The sequence below is a fragment of the Tursiops truncatus genome, chromosome 11, assembly GCF_011762595.2.
Source record: "Tursiops truncatus isolate mTurTru1 chromosome 11, mTurTru1.mat.Y, whole genome shotgun sequence".
NCBI lineage: Eukaryota > Metazoa > Chordata > Mammalia > Artiodactyla > Delphinidae > Tursiops > Tursiops truncatus.
In genome coordinates this window covers 79,141,512-79,166,286 of record NC_047044.1, presented here as the reverse complement: position 1 = coordinate 79,166,286, position 24,775 = coordinate 79,141,512, and the positions used below count along the sequence as shown (strand labels likewise).

The 24,775-nt window shown below is 37.6% G+C and overlaps 1 protein-coding gene across 33 annotated transcripts in view; it reads left to right on the top strand.

Moving 5' to 3' along the window:
* Nucleotides 1-24,775, top strand: part of CCDC91 (coiled-coil domain containing 91) — a 417,526-nt gene that overhangs the window by 340,176 nt on the left and 52,575 nt on the right. For 8 of the 33 annotated variants that reach the window (XM_073788903.1, XM_073788897.1, XM_073788900.1 and 5 more), the window contains one exon: nucleotides 8,857-9,061. The exons of 22 other annotated variants lie outside the window; for them this stretch is intronic. In XM_073788903.1, the coding sequence (XP_073645004.1) occupies nucleotides 8,857-9,061 (205 nt within the window). Of the gene's footprint in view, nucleotides 1-8,856; nucleotides 9,062-14,490; nucleotides 14,653-16,149; nucleotides 16,234-20,185; nucleotides 20,604-24,775 lie in introns of those variants that run through there. 3 more of the 33 variants (XM_019935877.3, XM_019935903.3, XM_019935831.3) reach the window with 3 other exon arrangements.

Here is a 24,775-nt window from a genome sequence, read left to right as displayed (position 1 = left end):
AACGAATAGTCAAGACAGTAATTTTACCAGCACTTCTTTTCCTTCTCTGAGATTGCTGTACCAACATACATCTCTTCTTGTTCTTTCTCTTTTAAAGATATTTATTATCCTGTATTCTTTTTCCAGTAATTTTTCATTCATCTTTATTGGTTCAGCTGAGATTCCCTGCATGAGATTCCATAATCCTCAGTTTTATACATAAAGCTCCAACATTCACATCAGTTTACCACCTAAGAACTAATTTTTATCATTGTATCCCTTTATCAGAGAATTTGAGAGTAACCTAATATTAAGATCCTATAAGTATTTGACAGGTGTTGGTCTATTTGAAAATTATATATTTTTTATATTCAGTTTGAATTCCTAATTTTAAGCAACAGAAGTTATCTATGACTGGTTAAGCAAAAAAGGAATTTGTTTATTAAGAGGTTATTTGGAAGAGAGAAACAGCTCAGCTTCCAAAATTAAAGCCTAAAACCATGATATAGTACTGGCCTAATGAGGAAATGCCATTGCTGCTGCTTCTTCCCCACCAAGCACTAAAGAAAACCATGGTTGCTTCCACTTTACCATTTATGCCACTTGTGTATCACTAAAACCGTTTCACAACCTCTGCTGCCTCCAAAACCCAATGTCTGCCACCACCCTCACCAGCAAGGAAGATTCCACATGACGTTTCACTCTTCTAACTGCTTCTTAGTGAAGTCTCATGGGGTAAACCTTACGACTTTGTTCCAAGCCTTTATAGATCAATGCTGGGATTCCTCTATCAGAACTCACCACAGGCTCTTGATAAACTGTTAACACTTCTAACACCCGTTGAGTCTATTCGTCATTAAGTCTAGGTAGATGCACTGTAGCCTGGACTAACTAGGAAGCCTCCTTTTTCCTCTGGGGCCCACTCACAACTAGAGGCTTTCAGGTCACTTCATAAATAGGTCGAAGCAAGATTCCCAGAGTAATACACACACACACGCACACGCACACACACACACAGCCTTAAAAGAGTCCCACCTAGCACTGTGCTGCTTTCTTAGTGGCAGGAGGCACAAGATACAATAAGTTATCTTGAACTTTGAAGAGGCTATCCTGATAGGCTGAAGGTCACTGGACCCCTCAGAAACTTTATTGAGGTGTAGCTCTTATATTTTTATATGATGTTATCTCCCACTGTACTGCACTCATATTAGACTCATATCTATTTTTACATACCTTTTCTTTGCGAAGGATCTTGAGTATGTATTATGTATATGTACCAGAGACGTATGTCATCAATGTAGTTGTCCTGTGTAATGGTGAGACAGTAATGGTCTTAAGGAAATAAGTATATTGTGGTTCAGAGCCAAATAATTTATATAACCCTAAGATAAAATGGTTTATTACCCTACCTGTCATATGAAAATTGCTCTTATAGGCATTCTCTGTCTGTTGAAATAGAAGGGAAAAAGCATTTGCCAGATTAATAGTCATATACCTGGTGCTAAGAGTTCTAATAAAGAATGCACATCTGCTGCAGCAGCTTCATTGAAATGACTGTCTAGTAATCTTATCTCCACCTCCAATTCCAACTGTATACTGTATGTGTGTTTAGGGCTCAACCAGGCTAGATAGGAGGCAGATTCAGATTAAAAGTGCATTCATCGTTTGATTCCCTCAGGCATCCGTTTTGACCACTAATTCACAATGGTATTCTGGGCCTCCAGTTTTAGTGTTAATTCAGAGCTATTAGACAATAGTACCCAAAAGACCTGGTATTTCCCTTTCTCCAGTGCAGTTACCTTTATGAGGAAAGCCAAGTTGAGAGTTTACAGTTTATACCTGTGATGTCATCGCAATATATGTCTTCAAGTACTTGCATTCTCTACTTCACTCAAAAAACTCTGGGTCTGTGAATTGACTTAGGACTAGAAATTGGAAAAGACGTTACAAATTTTTGTTGCAGTGGCTCAAGTCAGACCTCTCTTCACTAAACCTGGATATCTTAATCATTTTATTAAGTTGGAATTTTTTTGGATGCCTGTCTCTTTGGTCCATACAGATTGTCTGATCAGGTGGCCAGAGCCAGTGGTCACTGCAGGTCAAAGTAATTTAACCCAACCCTTGTAGCAATAACAGTAACCATTTCCTTCTGCGTCTTCTAGTTAAGTGCTTCTCCCTGGGGCCTGCTACCTCCCTATCCCGTGGTCTACATTGAAAGCAGTGGTGCCCATCGGCTCTCCTGGCCTCTAGAAGGCAGTGTTGTTCACTAATGCTGGCTTTTCCCTCCCAGGGAACAGTGTCGGGGAGTAGCTCGAGGCTGCGGTGGCTGTGATTCTTGCCTTGAACTGAGAATTGTGAGCATCGTTAGGATTGTGAGCATTTCATTGTCTTTTTTTAAAGCTGTATTGTGGAATCAGAAGCAACTAATTCTGTGTTTGAATTCTTCATGCTCTTCATATTGTTCAGTGTTAGAAGCCACTGGCTCTCCCATAGTCTTGCTTTCATTTGTCACTTCATTTCAAGTGACTGCAGTTAATAATTTGTTACTTTGCTACTGTGGGCTATGGGCTGCCAGATTTTACCTTTTTTTTTTTTTTTCTTTTTTCCCCCCCAGAAAATTAGCTGGATTTTTAGAGCCATCAGCCCTTACAGAGTCAGGTAACCATTCATAGGTCTTCCTGAGGATGTACCTCCTTCAGCCACTTCTAGTAGCCATTGAGTATCAATCAGGGTTCTTATTTTAAGCAGAAGAAACTACCTCTGGCCAGTTAAGCAGCAGAAATATTTATTAAAAGGAAATATAGTTGTTGACCAAGTTGTTGAGAGTTGGAGAACCAGGGTCAAGGTAAAGCTTCCAGAAACAATACCAAAAACTACACCACAAAACTTGCTTAAAGATAAGTCCCTCTTTGCTGCAGCATTCCTATCAAGCACTGTGGGAACCCCCTGTTTAATTCAGTCATTGCAATAATCAGCAGTTGAATGCTTCCCATCCTTATGAGCAAACGGGTGCTATCCAGAGCCCCTTCCTCTAACTGCTCACTTCTGAATCAAAAGTCTTTCACAGTTGACTCTGATTAGCAGAGCCTTTGGAGCAGGAGCAAGCTAGATAACTGAGTTTTCTGGGTTTTACTTAAGGGAGTCATACTTCATAAGGTTAGAAATTCATCAAACATAGGAAGGGTATCAAAAACCAGAGAACATTACAGATGGCCACTACATACTTTGGGAATTTTTTCCAAGATGCTATGGTTACAGTAGAAATATTTTTCCAGCTTTTTAGTCTCTTGGCTAATTCTAAAACTGATCCTTTGAAGTCAAACTAGGTGGGTTTTATTCTTACTAAAACAGAGCATTAGCAATTGCCAGGTTCATCAGATATCTTGTAGAAAGTTTGTCACTTGGCCACCACAACTTCATTCTTTTTCAATAGTCTGAGGTTTCTACAGTTATGCCTAAATTATGTGACACTGTTCAGGGGGTATGCAATATTTTGGATAGATAAGGTTTTTGTTTCCATGTACTTATGCTAAATATTGATAATTTTAGAAGGTATGTATAAATAGATTTTTGTTTAAATTTTTAAGTTTTAGTGATTAAACTTGTCCTTGAGTTAACCAAAAGTTTTTCCCCTTGGTAATTCTGGGGCATTTTGTATACACTAGTTATAGAACTTCTTTTTATAGAATGATGGCCACAAAGGTTACTAGAGAGAGCTTGATGGGCTTGTCTTTCTACTGAATTCACCTAGATCAAGTTAGTGGCCTCTGTGTCCTTGGCACTTTGTTCTCTATATTTACTCCACACTCTGACAAGTGGGTCTCTTTCTTCTACCCTCCTCTCCATTTTCTTGCAACCAGACCTGTTATCCATGGCCTCTGCTATTTTTTTTACGACTCTGATTTTAAGTATAAAACTAAAGAAAATGGTGAGAAACTGGACAGCAAAGTACTACTTATCAAATCAAGTCACATATTCTAAGCCTGAAAAGGAGAGGCTTCAGTTCTGTACTATGTAATAAGTATTATATATAGGTTTTGTTGTGTCTATTTTCACTGGTCCTTGTCACTTCTGTCATTCTTTGAGCTTCTGGGTTGTTACAGAAGATTATGTTCAAAACCTGGCTGCCAGTCAGAACATTATTATACTAGTAAGTTTCAAAGTTAGATCCCTCCATTTCATTTGAGTCTTTTCCAGATGTTTTCCAAAGTAGATGACTTTCTCAGCATTTGATTTGAAGTACAATATTTTAGGATAAATTCTATATCCAGCATTCAGTGTACATTGGGATTGATTTATTAAATAATCCCACTATTCCTGTCCTGTTACCATGGTGGTTTTTCATATTTTCATATTTTTTGCATGTATAATGTGATTATTACCTTGTACCAGGAAAATATTCATCATAGTCTCTTTGCCATTTTACAAGAATTTTAATATCTGCTTTTAATTCATCAGTGGGGACATTTGGCATATGAAATAACTTTGTTGCTTAGTTTTTCCTTTATAGCGTAGAGTGCTTATTCATTTAAGATTTGCTGTGACTATAATATATTCAACACTTTGCTTTTGTCCTCAATATTTATTCCATTCCTGTGGTTCACATTTTCCTTTTCTTGTGTATCATGTGTTGAAAATGAAAATATCTTGTCTAGGGTGGAGCTTAGCCACGGGACTAAACAAACATGCTCTCCTTCTGCTCTTTGTTTATTTTAGTGGTTAAATTACTAAAAATCCTGTTAATAAAAAAAAAAAAGAAGTTTTACATCTACCTTTTTTTTATTGGGTACTTTCATAGTACAAATCCCTTCCTTTCACCTCTCTTACCCAAAATGACTCCCACATCAGTTGTCAAGAGATTAGTGCAAGTAGCATCAAAGCCCTGAATTTAGTAAAAGAAATTAAACCACTTGAACAGAGTTTCCAAAACTCAGAAGGGATCTAAGATGGGCCATCCAAGGCGTGTTCTTCTCATGTCAGTGGTAGAAGTACAAGAGGGGAAGCCCAAAACACTTTAATAAACACTGGAAGTTTCTGATTTTGTCGTATTTCTGGCATCTTGTTGGCCAAAGCAAGTCATACGGCCAAGCCCACATAGTCAAAAGGCAGCGAAGGACATTTCACTCACCATGAGGCCAAGCATGTTGCACAGTCAAGTTCAACATCGATGGAGTGGAAAAATCTATTTCTCCCATGGAGGTGGAGAGAAAGAATGGATGAATATTTGCCAGACAATAATTTAATATACCACACCACCCAACCTAGGTTAGCTACCCTCTTTCAAAAAATACTTCATCATATCCCTACCCTGTTTTATTTTCTTCTTAGCGCATGTTATCTGAAACTGTGTTAATAGTTTACATTATTCATTCAATCAAGAACTATTCTCAGATACTTAACATGTACCAGGCAGTACTCCAAGTAGGATACATCAGTAAGTAAAACAGATAAATTTCTTGCTAATTATCTATCTCCCCGACTAAAATATAAACTCTGAGAGAGGAAGGACTTTGTCTATTTCGTGTTCTCAGTGTCTAGAATAAGCCGGCACATAGCAGATGTTCAATAAATTTTGTTTCATGAATGAAGGAATGCCATTAAACATGTATGTAATCTAAGTCCATTTGCTCAGATTCTGTGTGTACTAGGCAACCTGGGGGATGTTTTTATAGTCAGCCTTATGAATTTAAGGTACTCCAAGTCTTCTCTTGAGAAAAGGATCTATGCTTAGCATTTTGGTAAATCCAGGGTTTGTACCTCAGCAGCTGAAAACCAATCCCTGAATGTAATAGTAAGCTCACCAAGTTTCTCACCACCTTGAGAAACTTCTTAAGGGATGGACACCACTGGCTAAGTATACATTTAATTTCCTTCCAAACAGAAACAGCATTAAAGATATGCAAAGGGATTTTTACATGGAATATATTATACCCAATAGCTCATGAGAGTTCTGCTCACTGTAGATACTGTATCTTCTTTGCTTCAGGGCCCTATCAAAAATAGTTTTAATGATAAAGAGTTTGTCCCTTTTTGTTAGGCTCATACATAGCAAGCACACAGGGTGTGGTGAAGAGCAAAATTAATTGATGCCATTACCAAGTTTTGAGTCATGAAAAGCCATGCTGTTCATTTACTTTGGGCTTTTAAAGTTCTGTTTCAAGAACTTTGTCTCAGAGTATGTACATACTGTACCAAACCAAACGAAAACTTAACAAAAGATGTCAGAATAGAGCTGTTTATAGAAATTTGAACTGCATTATCAACAATCATCGCAGGAATGTTCCCAACCCCCATTTCTGAAGCTGTAGTTGTTTTACTTTTACGCTCAACCTATTAGTGTCTTAAGGTATATGGTCTGGCCAATCTCACATTCAAATGAAACCAGTCATAGCAATTCTCATATATAACTTCAGGTTCTTAAAACTTTTTCATGCCCTTGGTTATGAAAAATATTAAATGCCTTTGCTATAATCATTCAAGAGCTACCACCATTTTCTGAAGAATATACTGTTATCTAATTACAGTGGTTAATAGTAAAATCTAAGTGATCATGAACTATTTTTATAGAATTGGTGATATGGCAGTGTTGAAAAATAAGAAGTAAGGTTTTACACAATTGTATACCAAGAAAATTTTAAGTATATACTACAAACAAGATAGACATGGTCCCTACACTTTCAAGGCTTATAGTCTAGTAAAGATATGGGGGAACAAAACAGGAAATTGCCACACATGGGATAGTGCTGTGATGGAAGAGGAACAGGGAGCTGTAGGAGCCCGTGAAATGGGGACTGAATGAAATCTTCGTGGATCAGAGAACCCTTCCCAGGATGATGTCTAAGCTTAAACTTCAGGAATTACTTCTCTCTCCCTATGCCCAGTACATAGGGAAATCTATCTTAGAACATATCCAGATTCTGACCACCTCAATTGCTATCACCACTGTCCAAGCCACTATCGTCTTTTGCCTGGACTTCTACAAAAGCCTCCTAATTGGTATCTTTACTTCTACTCTTGCCCTCCAAAGTCTATTCTTAACACAGTAGGCAAAGTCATTTTTTGAAACTTAAGTCATATTAGTCACTTCTCTGCATAAAACCTTGAAACAGCTTCATCTCACTCAATAAAAGCCAGAGTCGTTGCAGGGCCCTACATGACCCGGCCTCCTCCTGAAAATACCAAACAGAACAGGGAAATACTATGACTTTCTCACAGGTTTTTAGTGTCATCTAATACTCAATTCAGTCTTTTCAAAATTTTACTAAACTGAACCTGTGGGTGAAATTGAAAAATGAGAATCTTGATTTAGTAAGTACAGTTAACTATACACTGTTTCAGATTTGACCCACATATCATTTTGAGGCATCTTTTTCAGCTATGACAGCCCTTAAAACCAAGTGCAAAAATAGACAGTATCTAGAGCCAAATTGCTGTATTGCAATGTACTAAACCAAGATTTTCAAATACAATGAAGCATTATTCAATTGCCTTAGTCTCACTTTTTAAAAAAATATATGTATTTCATAATACGCATAGCATATTAGTAGAAAAATATAATACGTGTTCATAAATTAATAAAAAGGCATTTCTTAGGGGTAAAATGTTTCTATTTTAGACCAGTGGTTTTCTCCACACTCATATCTAGGAAAAGATTCCCATAAAGACTTTTTTAACAGGACAGTGTAGTGAGGGAAGCACTTTCATACATTTGTTGAGAAAGTTAACTATTCAGTCTGTATTCTCATTTCTCCTAATTGGAAGACAGTGTTTGAGAGGGAGAATCAAGATAGAAAGAGTTGTAAAATAGATGTCATAATTGATTTACACCACAGTTATTTTAATGCTAGATTTAAAGTTATTTTAAAATATACTTCACTCCCTAAGAGCTTCAGTGTAACACAGAACAGTATTTGTTGCATTTGTTTTGTTTTACCATTGTAACACTGATAGAAAAGCTATAAGCTTAGGGAAGAGTAGAGTCAGTAAGACTTAAAGCATTTCAGAGAATAGATTGCTTGTGGAGTGGTCAAGAATGAAATTTCTTTTTAATTGAGGTATAGTTGATGTACAGTATTATATAAATTTCAGGTGTTCAGCATAGTGATTCACAATTTTAAAGGTTATATTCCAGTAATAGTTATTATAAAATATTGGCTATATTTATTCCCTGTGTTGTACAATATACCCTTGTAGCTTATTTATTTAATACATAGTAATTTGTACCTCTTAATCCCCTGCTTCTGTCTTGCCCCTTCTCCTCTCCTGTCTCCCTACTGGTAACCACTAGTTTGTTCTATATGTCTGTGAATCTGCTTTTTTTTTTTTTGATTCACTAGTTTGTTGTATTTTTTTAGATTCCACGTATAAGTGATATCACACAGTATTTTTCTTTGACTTATTTCACTTAGCATAATGCCCTCCAAGTTCATCCATGCTGTTGCAAATGAAATAACTTTTAAAGCAACAATGATAGACTGTCATTTACTTTTCTAGAAAATAGGATCGAGATGAAATTCATGAGTAAATTCATCAATAAGTCAAGTATCATATTTATATGATACAAAAGTAATACGAAATTTGACCTCATTTTCAAGGACTTATGAGATGATCAGTCAAAAGATATATTTAAAAATTAGTGCATTATATGAGTCAGTACATGATTGTTGTAATACTTAACTCAGCCTGTCATTGCTCTGAGCATTCAGAAAAGGGAACGTCAAGAAAGACTGAAATGTAACAGAAAAGACTACGTAGAGACCGTAGTTCTTCATCTAGCCTTAAAGAACTGTGGCAAACAGTGCTAATTCCCTATATAATAAAAAGTCTCCCCTTCTGCCTACTAACAGAATGCCAGGGTTATTTTTTTTTTTTTTGCAGTACACGGGCCCCTCACTGTTGTGGCCTCTCCGGTTGCGGAGCACAAACTCCGGACGCACAGGCTCAACGGCCATGGCTCACGGGCCCAGCCGCTCCGCGGCATGTGGGATCTTCCCAGACCGGGGCACGAACCCGTGTCCCCTGCATCGGCATGTGGACTCTCAACCACTGCGCCACCAGGGAAGCCCTGCCAGGGTTATTAAAGGTAGCACATTAATAGTTTGTTACAAGCACACAACTCCTCAAACTCCTCTGCAGCCTTGAATGACCACGTAACCTCGTTCTAGGCACTGAGGTGCCAAAAAGAGTCTATCGCGTGAGACTTCTAAGAAAGCTACTGTTTTCCTAGTAAAAAGGGTCAGACTGCTTTTGCAAGTATGTATTTTGCCTGTCCTTCCTCTTCTTTCCTGTGTCAAGCACAGGCTAATGCCTGAAGGTGCAATAGCCATCTTATAACAAAAGGGCAAAAATATATGCTGAAGATACCCATGTAAGAAAATAGTCTGGTTTCTGGACTTACCAGCTTACCAGCTCTGCACTGCTTACCCCTAGAGGCTGTGGTACATTAAATAATAAACTCTTATTTAAGCCACTGTTTGTCAAATTTCTGTTACACACAGCTGAATACACTTCAGACTGATGAGAATGTTTGAGGTTGAAGTAAAAAAAGTGAAGGAAAAACAGCATCAAGCCACAGTGACATCAACGATATGAACACACAGTTTAGGATCAGAATGATGTTACTTGTCTGAGTACCGTGTAGACACTGAAGGCCCCTAGAATGAAGTTTGTATTGACTCAACTACTTTTAAATATATAAGTTGCCTTAACTATTTTAGGAAAGTATTTTTAATTATTTTCCTTGTCATCATCTATGAATTAACAAAAAACTTGGCATTCTTCTGTCCATTTTTCTTAAATGAAGGCAGAATTCCGTAGGTCCCTATATTTAAATATATTCAGTAGTCCATCAGTCAATGGTAGGCTTCTTCGGGCTTTCCCCGTTACTTAAAGACCTTAAACTATCATCAAGGATAAGCCATTGCAGTAATTTTGCATGTCTTTCCAACAAGTTAACACCACAGAAATGCTTTATTCAGACAAAAACTAGTCACCTGAACTGGATATCATTTGTCAGCATTATGATGGAGGGCCAATTCCTGTAAAGGATTGACATCCAGCATTATTTCAAAGAAATCATATTTTTTTAAAGTATGATATCATCGCCTGTTTTCTTAGCTACAATACAGTAATCTCTGATTTAAAATAAGGAAAAGGAAAATTCTCAAAACAGTAAAGTATATAATGCAGTGAGTATAGCTTAATTGTGTTTGAACTGAAAGATAACAATCTCTTTAAAAGGAGGAAAGCTTAAAATCATGCAGTTTAATAAAAGTAGTTAGCATCCAGTTTGTCTCTGGTGAGAAGGAGCTAGTAGGGTTTCACGTAGGGAAGAATGGTAGTCACTGAGATAACTCATTCTTCTGGTCCCCTTGGGGGAAGTGAAAGCATGAATAGGTGCCACACGCTGAAGAACATTTACTCTGCTTTCATGGCTGAAATCCGTGTATCCTAAATCTCATAGCATGTTTTCAGCTAGGCTATAAATTGTAAAATTAGATGATGGTTTAAGAAGTACCTGCTGAAGTAATTGATGACACTTGAATTTTATTATGAATAAGTTTATTACCATAAGAAATTATGTTGAAAATGTCACTTTAGGAATTGAAAAAATCTTTGTTGAGTTCTATTATGTATTCAGTACATGATAATCCATAATATGATGAAATTCCTTGCAACCAGGGTCCTTATACTTCTCACAAAACGTAGAATTGCCAGCTAGTGGGTTGAGAAAGGGGGGTATACAACTAAGAAGAAAGAATAATCAAAAGACCACCCTAAATCAATTGCTTCCTTACCACAAGGGGGTAAAATATTTCCTAGGAAAAGGGATAAATTATATAATCACTAAATATTTCTATGCCATCGATAAGGGTTTTTTTTCCAGGAAAGTTTTGAACCAATTATTAAATGATATGCAATGAAATGCATATGTCACTTAAAAGATTCTTATGCATATCTTTCACTCATCATTTATAGGTCAGGAAAAATTACCCTGTCTGGCAGGTAACTGACTTAAGTTTGGCACAAGAACAGCTTCTCTATAGTTATAACTTAATCTGTAGAGATCCTTTTGGAGTTGCCATTTCTGTTTAGAAACTTGCTACAAGATGACAGATGGGCAGTGGTGCCATAGAACAGCCTAACTACAGGCATCATCATAACTGGTAAAAGCTGCTTCAGTAATACTGAAAATAAGAACAGTTACCCCTTGCAGCGTCTGCTAATGGGCTTTTCTCATATTTTTTAACAAAAATCTGACATTTGGCATAATGATTCAGCAAGAATCATGGAGTCTTTGACCTTCTTATGTATGTATTTAGTTTTTCCAAATTTCCCTGCTGGAAGAATTACTGTGTTTGCCTTTAGAACCATCTGATCTGGGATGTGGGAAGCTAATGGAGCACTGAATTTTATATACCAAGTTATGGGAAAGAAAGTATTTTTGTGCCCCGCACTGAAATGCCATCTTACTGGCTTCTTCATATGGCAGCCCAGCTGACGGAGGCATAATATTCCGTGGCCTTGAAAGAGTTATTCTGGGAAGTGAACGCTAAAGTTAACTCAGAGAATTGCCATTCTATCTTCCCACAGTGAAAAATGAAATGGATCAAAGCATCTGTAAAGCAAAAACCAAAGTGATTATTCATTTCTTTCCTTGTTTAAGAAACATGCCGTTACACTACTGCTGCAGTTCTCCCCTCCAACCCTGATGCCAGTAATTGCACATTCAGATTTACCACACAGAGTCTGACCCAGAGCTATACCCAAAGAGCAACCACATCCAAGACACAGAAGGAAAGCCAAAAATAATGAAAGCCTCTGTATCTGAAAAGATTCTTATTTAAGATCTCAGGTGAGCCTATAGAATTGTGGACCAGGCAATCAGACATCAATCAGAAACGCAGTTTCTTTTCATTTGCCTTGTATTTCTTGAAGTCCTACCAAGAAGTGCTCCAGCAGAGAGCAAACAGAGATGACTGCTTAAACAGCACCTTTGCTCCACAGGAAAATTTTCTTTTAGGTAAACAGTCTTCAATTCCTATGTAGATTTTACTGTGTGTGGATATGTATTAGGGCTAAAACCAAAAGGCAAATCAATGATTAGACATTATTTCTGAAGGCAGAGAGAAGTCATTAATCTTATTTGTACCTAATTTAATAACATATTAATTAGATTAGCTGTTTGGTGCTGGTGTGAGATACAGCACCTGTATACCTGTAGGGTTCTTTTGGTTACAAGCAATACAACTGCATCAGGCTAACATTAGGATAAGGGATTTTGTTGAAAGGATATCCAAGGCTTGCAGAATTGTTGGAAGGCTGTACATTCGACTTGGAAATGGGCAAAAGAAGCAAGTCATCTTTGGAAATTCAGAGGCAGCAACATTAATAATGGTGTCACAATTAAAAGACAACAACAACAATAACTGGGCAGACTACCATTACTAGATGTGGACAAAACTAACTGTATTCTTTTTGTTTCTCCACACAGTGTATAAATTCCAGGGAGGGAGCATCTGATTGGATTAGTTTGGGTTACATACCTGCCCTCTGGCTAGGAGAGGGCAAGATTCCTAATTACAGTCCATCAGACTATATCCAATGGGAAAGAATTAATACCCAAATGAAATTCAAGTTGCCATTAAAAAGGAGTGATAGATGCTGAAAGCCAAAAAGCAGTAGATACTCACTACAGCTACCATTTATTCAGTGTGTATGGTTTATTAGTCATTGCATTTCACCTTGTAACAGGCCTCGTAGTCAGTTACTATTATACAGGTAAGAAAACTTAAGCTTTGAGAAAGTTTAGGTAACTTGTCTCAGGTTATACCACTAGAAAATGGCAGAATTGGTACTCCAGAGGAATACTCCCGACCACTAGACTCCATGCTCCCTGTAGACAGATCTGTGTATTACCAATGGTGAGAGTACTTACTGAGCCTGTCTCTCAGGGGTAAAAGACAAGCAAAAAAGATATTTAGCAAATGCTATATATAAGTATATTAAATCCACCAGTAGTTCTGTACAATGTAGGGGTGCTTTATTAGAATCAAACTTTGGGAATAAATGTTATGTAAATGTACAATGCATGTATTTGCAAATGACTTTTTTTCTCTGATGGAAATTCAAGGTTTAGCTTCTTAATATAATGAAGGGTTTGAAGTTATCAGCGAATAACGGTCTTGAGCCTGCAGATCAAGCTTTATAAATAGGCTTGATTTGTAAGGAAGAGATTAAGGGAAGTAAAAAGTATCCAGTGTTCTCCATTTATATAGTGATAGCCATCCGGGCCAGAAAAAATTGCATAAAATGGAATGAACTACTAGACCCGTTTTTACTGGTAGCTTTCTTTTTGACCTTTGCAAAGTCACTTTCCTTCTATTTCGCCATCAGTAATGAAGCGATGCCAGTAATCCCCCCTAATCCCAAGAATGAAGTGAGATGATGAGTGTACTATACTTGGTGACCTCTAAACCAGGATTTCTCAACATTGGCACTGTTGGCATTTTGGTCCTGATAATTAATTGTTGTTGGGGGTAGTATAGCCATTGGATGTTTAGTGGCATCCCTGGCCTCTACCTAGTGGATGCAGTAGCACCCTAGTTGTGGCACCAAAACCAGTCTCCAAAAGCACTACTGATTTTCTCAATGACATTCTTCTGTTTACTAAAATAAGTACCCTAAAGTCATAAAGATATTTTTCCAAGGAACTTATAAAAATTATTTTGAATGTTTTTCCTTTGTCTTCCTACCCTGCCACCACTTTTCTGAACTTATCTTTGGGAGCAAAAAAAGTGCTTACCACTAAACAGGATGGTCTTCCTGGTCTCTTCCAGCTCTAGGATTTCATGTTTTTATGCCATTTCCAGATCTAATAATCAGCCAATACAGTGTAGCCTTACCAGTTTGTCTTAAGTCGTATGTCCCCCAAAGGCAACTTTGAGATTGAGATTTGTGTGCAGGAAATTGGAGAATTCTTTTAGAACCAGCTTCTATGTGGGGAGAAAGAAGTAGGTTTGGGCAAAGGGAGGAGTTGCAATGCAGTTGCGTAAGGGCTTCAGCTAATCCCATAGAGCCCTGGAACTGGGCTGGCCCTTTATAGTTGAATCACCTTAAGGCAAGGTATCTGGGCCTTTATACCCCTGCAAAGACCAGTCATTGAATATGGGAGGCTCTCAGAGAGAGGGCATGACCTTGGTCAAGGTAGCAATTCCTGGAGAGGGATTTAGCTGAGCCCCACCAGCCACCAACATTCCCAGCAACTATGGGAATTAGTCCTGAAAGTAGACTCTGGGTGGTGGTCTACCGTCCATTCCTTTCACTACTCAAGTCTATTTCCTTTATATAGGTTCTTGTAACAGTTCCTCCAGGATTCTGTTTGGTCTTCTGATTTTCTTTTGTGGGGAAACAAAAAAGGAAAGTTGGTGGGAAGAGCTGTAATTCCTACTTCTTCACCTGGTCTCAAGGCTACAAGTGATTCTCATCTCCCTCCTCCACTCCTTTTTCTAGATTTCTCTACCCTTGACTGAACTCTGCTGTTCCGGGGGCTTACCTGATGAGATAACCCAGATCCACAGTCATAAGACCTCTAAGGCTCTGTTGCCATGTGTTTCTCGGGCTATGGCTGCTGAACTTGTCTATTTACAGGTAAAATGAGGCAAGGCAGTTCCAAGAATTGCCCTCCTGGATCACCCAGGTGTCAGACATAGTCTTACCTTACCCCATTGTGTAGCAGCTCTATCTCTTCTTGCTGATCAGGATCAATAACCCCTGCCTTCTTTCCTTGCGTACAGTTTTTTGGCCTGAGGAGCCCAAAGTGACCAGGTGGCAGTACCAGCTTAAAGTTTAATGGGACTTATACTGTGTCCTTTGTTGGGATAGCAACAGAAAATCAGGACCTCTAAAGCCTAGAGTTTGCTGGAATGGGAAGCACAAAGTCTCCAAGTCAATTATTAACAATGATGATAAGTAGGGCCACTTTTACTGCCACCTCTTGGTTCTGGGAACTATGAATTCTACTTCCTGGGAACACAGCTCCTTATAATGTTTGTTGATCTAGGGTGTATTCTATATCCTAGAGAATGGATTATAGGATATCATTTGTAAGGTGGAGTCTCAACTGTGCCTTCAACAGATCATTCCATCACTATTAGGCCAGCAGCTTCTGGGTGGTGTAGTCTGTGATAGGACTTCTGCTGTCAGCCGTAGGTTGTGGCATTCCTGCCATTGCTTTCTGTATGCTTCCAAGAGCCGTCGTAGCAGTGTCTCAGTGTCATCTTATGTAGTCTTGCTAGGGTATTAAATCCTGTGCGAGAATGCCCTCATGTCAATAAACTCTCCCTTATCCAAACTTATATTCTGTCTCTTCTTGATCCAGCACTGTCTCGTACATAGTCTCCTGCCTCCTGCTGGTACATGTTGGCTGGGTCCTACAGGGCCTTTGCGATATAGTCCCTTTCTTTCCTTAGCAGGCACCTCACTTCCCAGGGTGGATTATGATGTAGTTCGATAGATGGCATTAGTCTGGGGGCCAGGTCTTGAAGACGAGAGGTGTAAATCTTAGTGGAAGGATTGCAGGGGTGGAGGTGCGTGTGTCATCTTATAAGACGGAGGGCTATTTATTGCCTTCAAGCAACAAGAGAGTACTAGTCTCTAGGTAGATGTATTGTATAATATATATCACAGTTTAATAGACCTTAGTTCTGGATCATGACATGAGTGACTTATATCATTTTATTTTATTAAGTTCTCTTTAAAAAATAAGAATTTATAGATAATCACCATATAATTAAACATACATGATATATAAAGAGCTATTTATAGGCTATACACAATATAAAAAGATAAGTAACTAGGTATTATCCAAATAAAAATACTTGGATTGCTTTTCAAAACTGATGATTATGGGAACAAGAAAGGAAAAAGAGGAAGGCTCCAAAGCGCTCAGTTACAGAATTTCTGCTTCTTATAGACATTAATATAGTATTCTCTTGTTTCAAGGCTAGTTTTAGTCCAAAACGTTTGGTGAAAGAGTATTATTTTCACTTAGTTGTAAAATCTATGTCTTGATCAAAGAACTCTTCTTCTGTTTCTGGACTGGTAATAGTTTTGCAAACTGTAGCAATGCATCAATACTCATTCTTGCACTTTTATTCCTTGAGAATACAGTTATACCAGCAGGGAGTGTACCAGTGTAGAAGGGCGTATAGCCACCCAGGGTCGAACCTTGAAATCTGAGAGGGTAAAGAAGCTGGTTTTTAGGTAAGAAATGCAAATAAATCGTTTCTGTGAAAGCCTGTCATGCTTCTTAACTAACTTGCTAATTCTGTTCACATAATTAGACTTTGAAAACTGGTTGGATAATGACTTGTTTCATAAATTCACTTACCGTGTATTTATTGAACCTCTGTTATGTGCATAATCCTTTGGCTACAACATAATTATTTTTTCCCAGGAGGAACACAATACCCAGACTGCCTCTCTTGTGAAGTCGACCTTAGGGCATGGGCTGGTGAGAAAGGCTTATGTCTAAAGCAGAATTCTTGATTTCTGCCACCCATTCCCTGCCAGGTTTTCCCCTTCAGAAGTCTTTCTTATCTCAGTAAATGGCACAGTCACTCAAACCTAAATCCTGGAAGTCATCCTCTTTCCACAACTCACATAGTCTTCCAACAAGACTGACAAACATACTCCAAATTAATACTGAATTCATCAACTTTTTACCACCTCTCCATTGCATCCTCTCTAGCCCAAGCTAATTTCATCTTTCGGCAGGTCAAATATGGCTTAGAATATCTCCTCAGTCTCCACTACTATGTCATAAGACCAGGCCACTATCACCTTTACCAGGACTACTTGCTTCCGTTCTTATGCCCCCGCTTCTCCACTGCAGTGTATTGTCCATCCAGCATCTCGTGATCTGTCTTCTCAAAGCATAAATCTGATCATCACATTACCAAACTTGAAATCTTCCAAAGTTTTCCTAAAGGCTATCTCTTAGCCATTTTAGCTAAAATCACACCACACGTTCCTCCCAGGAGCTGCCATGCCTTAGTTTTTTTCCCTAGCACTTATTTTTTTCCCCTAGCACATAACAGTAACTGAAACTATTTTACTGTTTTAAATGCTGTTGTGTGTTTCCCCCAAAGAATAATGATGCACTTTAAAAGAAAAAAAGCTGTATGTTCCAATACGTACCCCAGTGCCCAGTATTTTGTAGGTATTCAGTAAATATTTTCTGAATAAATGAGAGTGGCAGTCACAGCAAGGACTGAGCCTGGGGTGATTCCTCTTACTGAAATAATTGTTCTATTCAGTAGGGTCTGAGAAAAACCTGTACTTATTTTGTTAACTTTGTTTTATGAAGAGCCCCTTCACTGTGTCCGCATCTCATATGTCAATTTTATGTTGAAAAAAAAAAATGGTACTGTGGTCCCTTGCTGTCATCTTATGCTGCTATCAGTCTTCTATCTCCACCTAACCATGAGCATTACTTGTCACTGGCAGATGAACATGATTTTCAGCCATGAGAAAATAATAAAAGGTTCTTAGTTCTAGGGAATTCTAAGATTTTTCATAATGTTTTCAATGAAATAAATTAACCTCTGTTCTTTCATTTTATGGAAATGGCTCTGAATGTCATTAAAAACACACATGTTTGTGACTAGATGGATTTCAGGACTTAACATCTTGTGTTAATCTTGTTTTTTAAATCCCACTGCCAACCACTTTTGCTTGGTTGGACCACCCATATTTGGATTTCTATGATGCATTCTTTTACGAATAGGGCCTTTTTTTTCCCCATTGGAGTTTCCTACCTTATATACAAATGACTGTTTTCTACTTGCAAGGGAAAAGATACTACACTGAGCAAGTTTATGCTCCCTCATCAATTTGAATTTCTTGTCAGATTTTTTTTCCTTTTCCTAATATGATTTCCTTAAATCAGTAGAAGTAATATTCCCTGTAGCTGTAGAATCTGATTTCAAAGAGGAAGAGGTATAATCCAGGTTAGCAGCAGAGGGAATGTGGATATGTCCCCTTAGAGAACTCAGAATTAATGCCACTTCCCTTCCCATTTCCTGCATTTCCTTTTTCAATGCCCTTGACTCTGTCAAGCAAGATGTATTTACTGAGGCCAGCTACCTGTCCAGCACTATAAAAGGTACTGTGGGATAAAGCAGGGATTTGCCAAACATGACTAATGGACCAAATTCAGCTTGCTGCCTATTTTTTAATAAAGTTTTATTGGAACACAGCTACATCCATTTGTTTGCATATTATCTATGGCTACTTGCGTGCTACAAGAGCAGAATTGAGTAATTGTGACTGAGACCATATGGCCCAAAAAGCCTAAAATATACTACCTGGACCCCTACAAAAAAGTTTGCCAACCCCTAGTAATATAAAGCATTGACTCCGATTCTCATAGAGTTTATGAATTAATTGGGCTGGTTGTTAACACATGGAGTAATTGGTGAATCGATAAATGACAAATTGTGTGATACTGAACAGAATAGGCACCACAGAATGTTTATTGGTTGAAAGATAAATCTAGTCTGCAGAGAAGCGATTAGTTAAGCATGCTGAAGTACGGAAAGCTTCCTTATACTGCCTTTCCCCCCCTTATTCTGTGCTTTTCTTTGTCGAGTCCCAGATATGCTATAAAACTAAAAGATATTTAAAACATCGTTGTCAAGGCTTTTCCCAGATGTGTGTCCTCCATAATTCCCCTAAAGAGATGTGTTGGAGAAATAAGACAGGATTCTTAAGACTGCAACATTGTTTAGAACCATGCCTGGCATATTATAGGTCCTCAGCTATACTTGAATAAGTGAAAGAACCTGCAGATCTAAAGGAAAGAAAATTCTGTGCAAGCAATAGCGAATGTTATTGAATATTCAGAAAGTGCCACCTTAGAATGGTGTTTCTCAGCAGGAAAGCTCCTAGTTCCTTAAGAATTAAATGGTAGTGGGCATATAAACGAGCCTGACACATGGCATGTTATAAGTGCTTAATAAGTCTTTACTGTCATTATTTGGAGGAAATTGCGTATTTTCTTTCAGACATAGTACTAATTATACTAATATACATGAAAGTAAGAAAATCATATAAATTAACCCTTGATTATATCATCCTCTCAATTAAGTATTAAGAAAACATTTGTACTTAGGAAGTACATAACACAGTGATTCACAATAATGTAAAACTAGCTGTTTCATCAGTGTAGAAACATTCTTTTTTGATTTGGTTGTGCTGATTATCAATAATAAGCCATTAATATCTTTTAAATATCAAGAGAAATTAACTACAGTCTAAGAATACCACTCAATGAATTTTCACAAAGAAAGCACACCTGTATAACCAGCACTTAAGTCAAGCAGAAAATTGCCAACATCTCAGACACCCCCCAACCCCGGCCTCCTTCCAATCACTACTACTCCACCAAAGGGAACCTTCTTCCATAGGAACGTACATTGTAAAGACTAATGGAGGGGATGTTAGCACATTCTTTTAATAAGTCCACAGACTCCTTTAGGCCTTTGAGAACAATCTGGCATTTTAAGAAGAGAATAGTTTTCTGACACTGAAGTATTTCATGCTAAACATGTCAAAGTGCTTTTTACATCATCAGTAATATGCTTTGACATGTTTAATATGAAAGCCTTCAGGGGCAGACAGTTATTTTCCCTTCTTAAAATAGAGAATGAGGCAGGGTTTAACTACATGAAAAAGTTCATGATTAAAAAAACAACAGCAGTAATCAATCTGTCGTGGCTTCACTAGAATGCCCATTAGTCAGTCATGCAAACTTCACTAGACATGGAGATGTGGAAAGTGAACTGGAATGAACCTCTGTTCTCTCTTATCCCATGCATTCAGGTAATTTTATTTTTTTGTATTTTTCACTAATGTCTGGATGGAATTCATATCTCTCCTTCCTTCTTCTCTGTTTCAAAGGTCATGCTGATCTACACTGACAATTAATTATATGCTCTGAATAATGTATGAATATCCAAGAAAATCCTTTGAAAGATATCCAGTTTCCTATTTCTTAGAGTTATTTCCCCATCCTAATTTTTCTGTTTTACTTCATGTTATATGGTTTTAAATTACTTAAAACAAACAAACATAAACAGGAGGTCATTACAATTCTTGTTCCCAAATGTTTAGTTTGGCATCTGATGCAAGGCCTCAATTGCAGGCTGGAACGCCAGAAGCTCGAGCTGAAGACAAGAATGTGGTGCGCAGGCGTGATTTGAATTCAGGAAGAGTGTTTATATTTTCCCAAGGGCCTCATTAACAAGAGTCAAGCCCTAACTGTTACTACCAACACATTTTAACAGGTTAACTTTTCTGATTTGTGAAGTAGAGTATCATCTTATATGCGTACATCTTTAAGAAACCTTCTCTTCCAACTGCCCTTTAAGCTACTACAGAAAGTTTAACAGTCAGTCCTTATCACATCGGAAAATGTGTTTTTGTTAAATATCCCGTGGCACATATTCACCCAATAGAGTTTTATTTTTTGATATTTCAAAATTAGAAACAACCTAAATGTCCATCCATAGGGGACTGGTTAAATGAATTATGTTAAAATGGAATACTGTGTGTTTACTAAAAAGAATTATGCTTATCTACATTTGTTGATATGGTTGAAAAACCTCCTGAATCATATGATCCTGTATATTTAAATATATTTTGCTATATACCTCTGTGTGTGTGTTGTAATGCAAAATATATTTTAATAAACAAAAGAAAAATGTGGTCAATGATCTCTAGGAGGTGGGCTGGGAGAGATTTTGCTTCCTGCTATATAATCCTTTGTTTAAATATATGATATATGATTATATCTTAGTTTTAAAAAGAGAAAACCGGTTTAAATAGACCATTGTATTGTTTTGTGTCTACTTTTTATATGTCCTATTTCAACCCTTTTTCTTTACATTTAAAAAGTATATTCAGAATCCTCTCCAGAGCTTTGGCTAAAACAGCATACAGGTTTGACTTGAGTGTCCTAGACAGAGAAGGCCAGAGTTTTGGTTTCCCATTTAAGCCATGCCGTACTTAGAGGGAGAGGCTGACCAATGAAGTCAGTGCCAAAACTGACAGTGGTACTGGGGTCGGGGAGAGTTCTCTAGCTCAGTTTCCTACTCATTCATCTGGGTGTGTTTTGTGGCTTTAATAGGATTAGAGAAACATTTGCATTGAGGCTTCAGGAGGATTTTCATGCTGCTCAACTCACAGAGCAGTATAAACCCACAGGATTAAGAATGGGGTTTCTGTGAAGTGAGTAGGGTAAGAATGTACATGCATCTTGTTCCCTCCTTGTTTTCTACTTGCTAAGGAAGGCACTCCAAGATGTTGGGGACAGAAACGTACGTGTAGGCAAGGGCATAGTTTTCAAGGAGACGTGGTATGATGTGTTTTTTAAGGAAGTTGTTACAACTGTTTAAGAAAAAAAGCAAGTCCAATTGCAAGTGGTTTGTTGAAAATAAGACCAATAGAGAAAATGACTTGTCTCTCAAATATGTTATCCCATCATTGTTTGCTTAATCTTCCATATTTATTATTTCTCGATCTTGATTTTTCCTACATTTTGAGTCCCATAAATATTGAAGTTATTCTTCCTGACTACAATTCAGAGACCGATATTACCTCTTGTAATTTAGGTGAATACTGACTTGCTCCAGCAGTCATCTGAACCGGAGGTAGAAGTAACACCCTCAAGAAACTGAGAATGCTAAAAAATAGCATCCAATTAGGATCTGTGGTGGGTTGTATTCTCCTAAGAAGGCCACAGCAGTGTTTCCAGGCCAGCATTTTCTTGCCACTCTCCGTCAGTCAGCAGAGTCTGTTTCTCCTCCCCTGAGTCTGGGGCCGATCTTTTTGAATGTCCCAACAGATAGAATGTGATGGATATGACACTGCGTGATTTCGAGGCTGGATCATAATAGGCAATAGGGCTTCCACCTATCTCTTTTTCTCTCTTGAAACACTCATTTGTGAAATCTGACCACCAGGCAATGACAAAATTGAAAGTAGCCTATGTGGGGGGACAAGCATCAACCATCAGATATGAGAGTGAATGAGTCCTCAGATGATTCTAGCTCCTAGCCTTCAAGTCTGCCAACTGAGGTCCCAAACATCATGGAGCAAAGATAGGCTGTCACAGCTGCACCATATTCCAGTTCCTAACCCACCGAATATGTGATCATAATAAATGGTTGTTTTACACCACAGAGTTTGGGGGTAATTTGTTTTGCAGCCATAGTGACTGGTACAGGGCCACTTCTCCTCCACTCAGAGATGGATAAGGAAGCATCTGCAGACAAGGGCAAAGTTCTTTTTGAGAGAAAATTTGTATCTCTACAGTGTGGCCTAGATTCAAATAGTACTTTTTAAAAGATACAAGTAACTAATATTTTATTTGAGATGCACAGAGAATAGTGATGAGAGAATTGGTTATTAAAATCTACTGAAGGAAGCAGAGCTTATGCATCCAGAGACCACTGAAAGGAGTCTCCTTAGATCCAACTAAGCACTCCTTGAGGTTCCAGGACGTTTTAGGACTTAGAATGTTATATGCTAATGGATCATTCCAAAATACTGTCTTTTCAGAGAGATTTCAATATGTCATTAATTAGTTCTTCTGGTTTTAGAAGCACAAAATTACCAATGTCGTAAAAAATTTAGTCTGGAACATTCACTGTATTAATAGATCTAACAAAGTTTAGAAAATGAGTGATTCCCAGTAACAGTTCCCGGTTTTCAGTGATAGAAATTAAGAAACTTGACAATTTCTTCATTTTATTGTTGTGTTATGAATTTCAAAATGTATATAATTTCCAAATAAATTTATAAATTATCGTTACTAATTCTTTTATTCCCCCGTTCGTCCTGATTATGTACCATAAAAATAAAGGCACTCAGTTATCAATTATTTACAATGCAAACCTCTATTTCATGTGATATTGTATTTTATTAATAGATTATGTAAATTTAAAGAATACCATCACTAGTGTACTATTTTATAAAATAATTTGCAGGTTTTTAAAATCATTTAAAATAATTTATACATCTTTTTGAAGGTAAATATACCATTTGGCTCTTGAAAATTTTGAAAATGTATTACGGTATTTTTTTCTAAAGTACAGTTACTAAAACAAATTAGTAAGTATCTCTTCTCTTTTTGTTCTTTATTCAATAAATTCAGCAAACGTTTAGTCAGCCCCTACGATGTACCAGGTACTGTTTTAGACCTTGGAGATACAGAAGTAAATACATCAGAATCCCCATTTTCCTTAGGGTTTTCTAGGGAGCTTACTTTTAATGCGGTATGGGACTGACAATAAACAAATGTATGATATTTGGGGATGATAAATGTCATGAGAAAGAATCAATAGTTAGTGATGCACATGAAGAGTAGGGGTACTATTTTAAAGTGAGTGAGAGCAGTCCTCAGTGATGAACTGAGCTGGCATTTAAGAAGAGATGTGAATGTACAGAGTGATAAGTCATGAAGCTATCTAGAAGAAGGACATTCCAGATAGAGAGAACACCATGTGCAATGGGCGGATGTAGAAAGAGTGCTTGGTTGTATTTGAGAAAGGCCAAGGAAGACAGGATGGCTGAAGCAAAGTGAGCAATGGGAAGACTGTTAGGAAGTGAAGTTTTAAAAGTTTGCCCAAAAGGAAAGTGAAAAAAATGATTTACGTGGAGGGGTGACTATATCAAATGCTATCATGGACTTATACTTGAGCAGTCCTTAATTAATGTCATCTCTGATGATCTCACAGTGAAGGGACTTCAGAAATTATAATTTAATCTCTGAAAAGGCTCAATGGATTTATGATCATAGCAAGTCTTTTTAATTTTTAAATATATACATTTCAGAGAAGTAAATGGAGTGATCACTATTGAGTTTTAAGCATAAGATATATTACTAGGATAAAAATGGTAGGGAATGCTGGATGAATATAAAAGTTTAAAGAAAGAGAGGAACAAATAGGCTTCTTGCTCTTGTTAATAGGCATTTAACTTTCCTCCATGTCTTTTCATGATTTGATAGCTCATTTCTTTTTTTGTGCTGAATAATATTCCATTGCCTGGATGTACTACAGTTTATCCATTCACCTATTGGAGGACATCTTAGTTGCTTTCAAGTTTTGGCAGTTATGAAGAAAGCTGCTATAAACATCCATGTTCAGGTTTTTGTGTGGACATAAATTTTCAACTCCTTTGGGTAAATACCAAGGAGCACAATTGCTGGACCATATGAGAAGAGTATATTTAGTTTTGTAAGAAACCACCAAATTGCCTTCCAAAGTGGCTGCACCATTTTGCATTCCCACCAGCAATGAATAAGAGCTGCTCCATATCCCCACCACCGTTTGGTGATGTCAGTTTTCCAGATTTTGGTCATTCTAATAAGTGTGTAGTGGTATCTCATTTCAGTATGCGTTTCTCTGAGGACACATGATGTGGAACATCTTTTCATATGTTTGTTTGCCATCTAGTTATCTGCTTTGGTGAGGTATTTGCTAAGGTCTTTGACCCATTTTTTTAATCAGGTTATTTTCTTATTGTTGATTTTTTTTAATTTTATTTATTTATTTTTGGCTGTGTTGGGTCTTTGTTTCTGTGCAAGGGCTTTCTCTAGTTGTGGCGAGCGGGGGCCACTCTTCATCGCGGTGCGCGGGCCTCTCACTGTTGCGGCCTCTCTTGTTGCGGAGCACAAGCTCCAGACGCGCAGTCTCAGTAGTTTTGGCTCACGGGCCTAGTTGCTCCACGG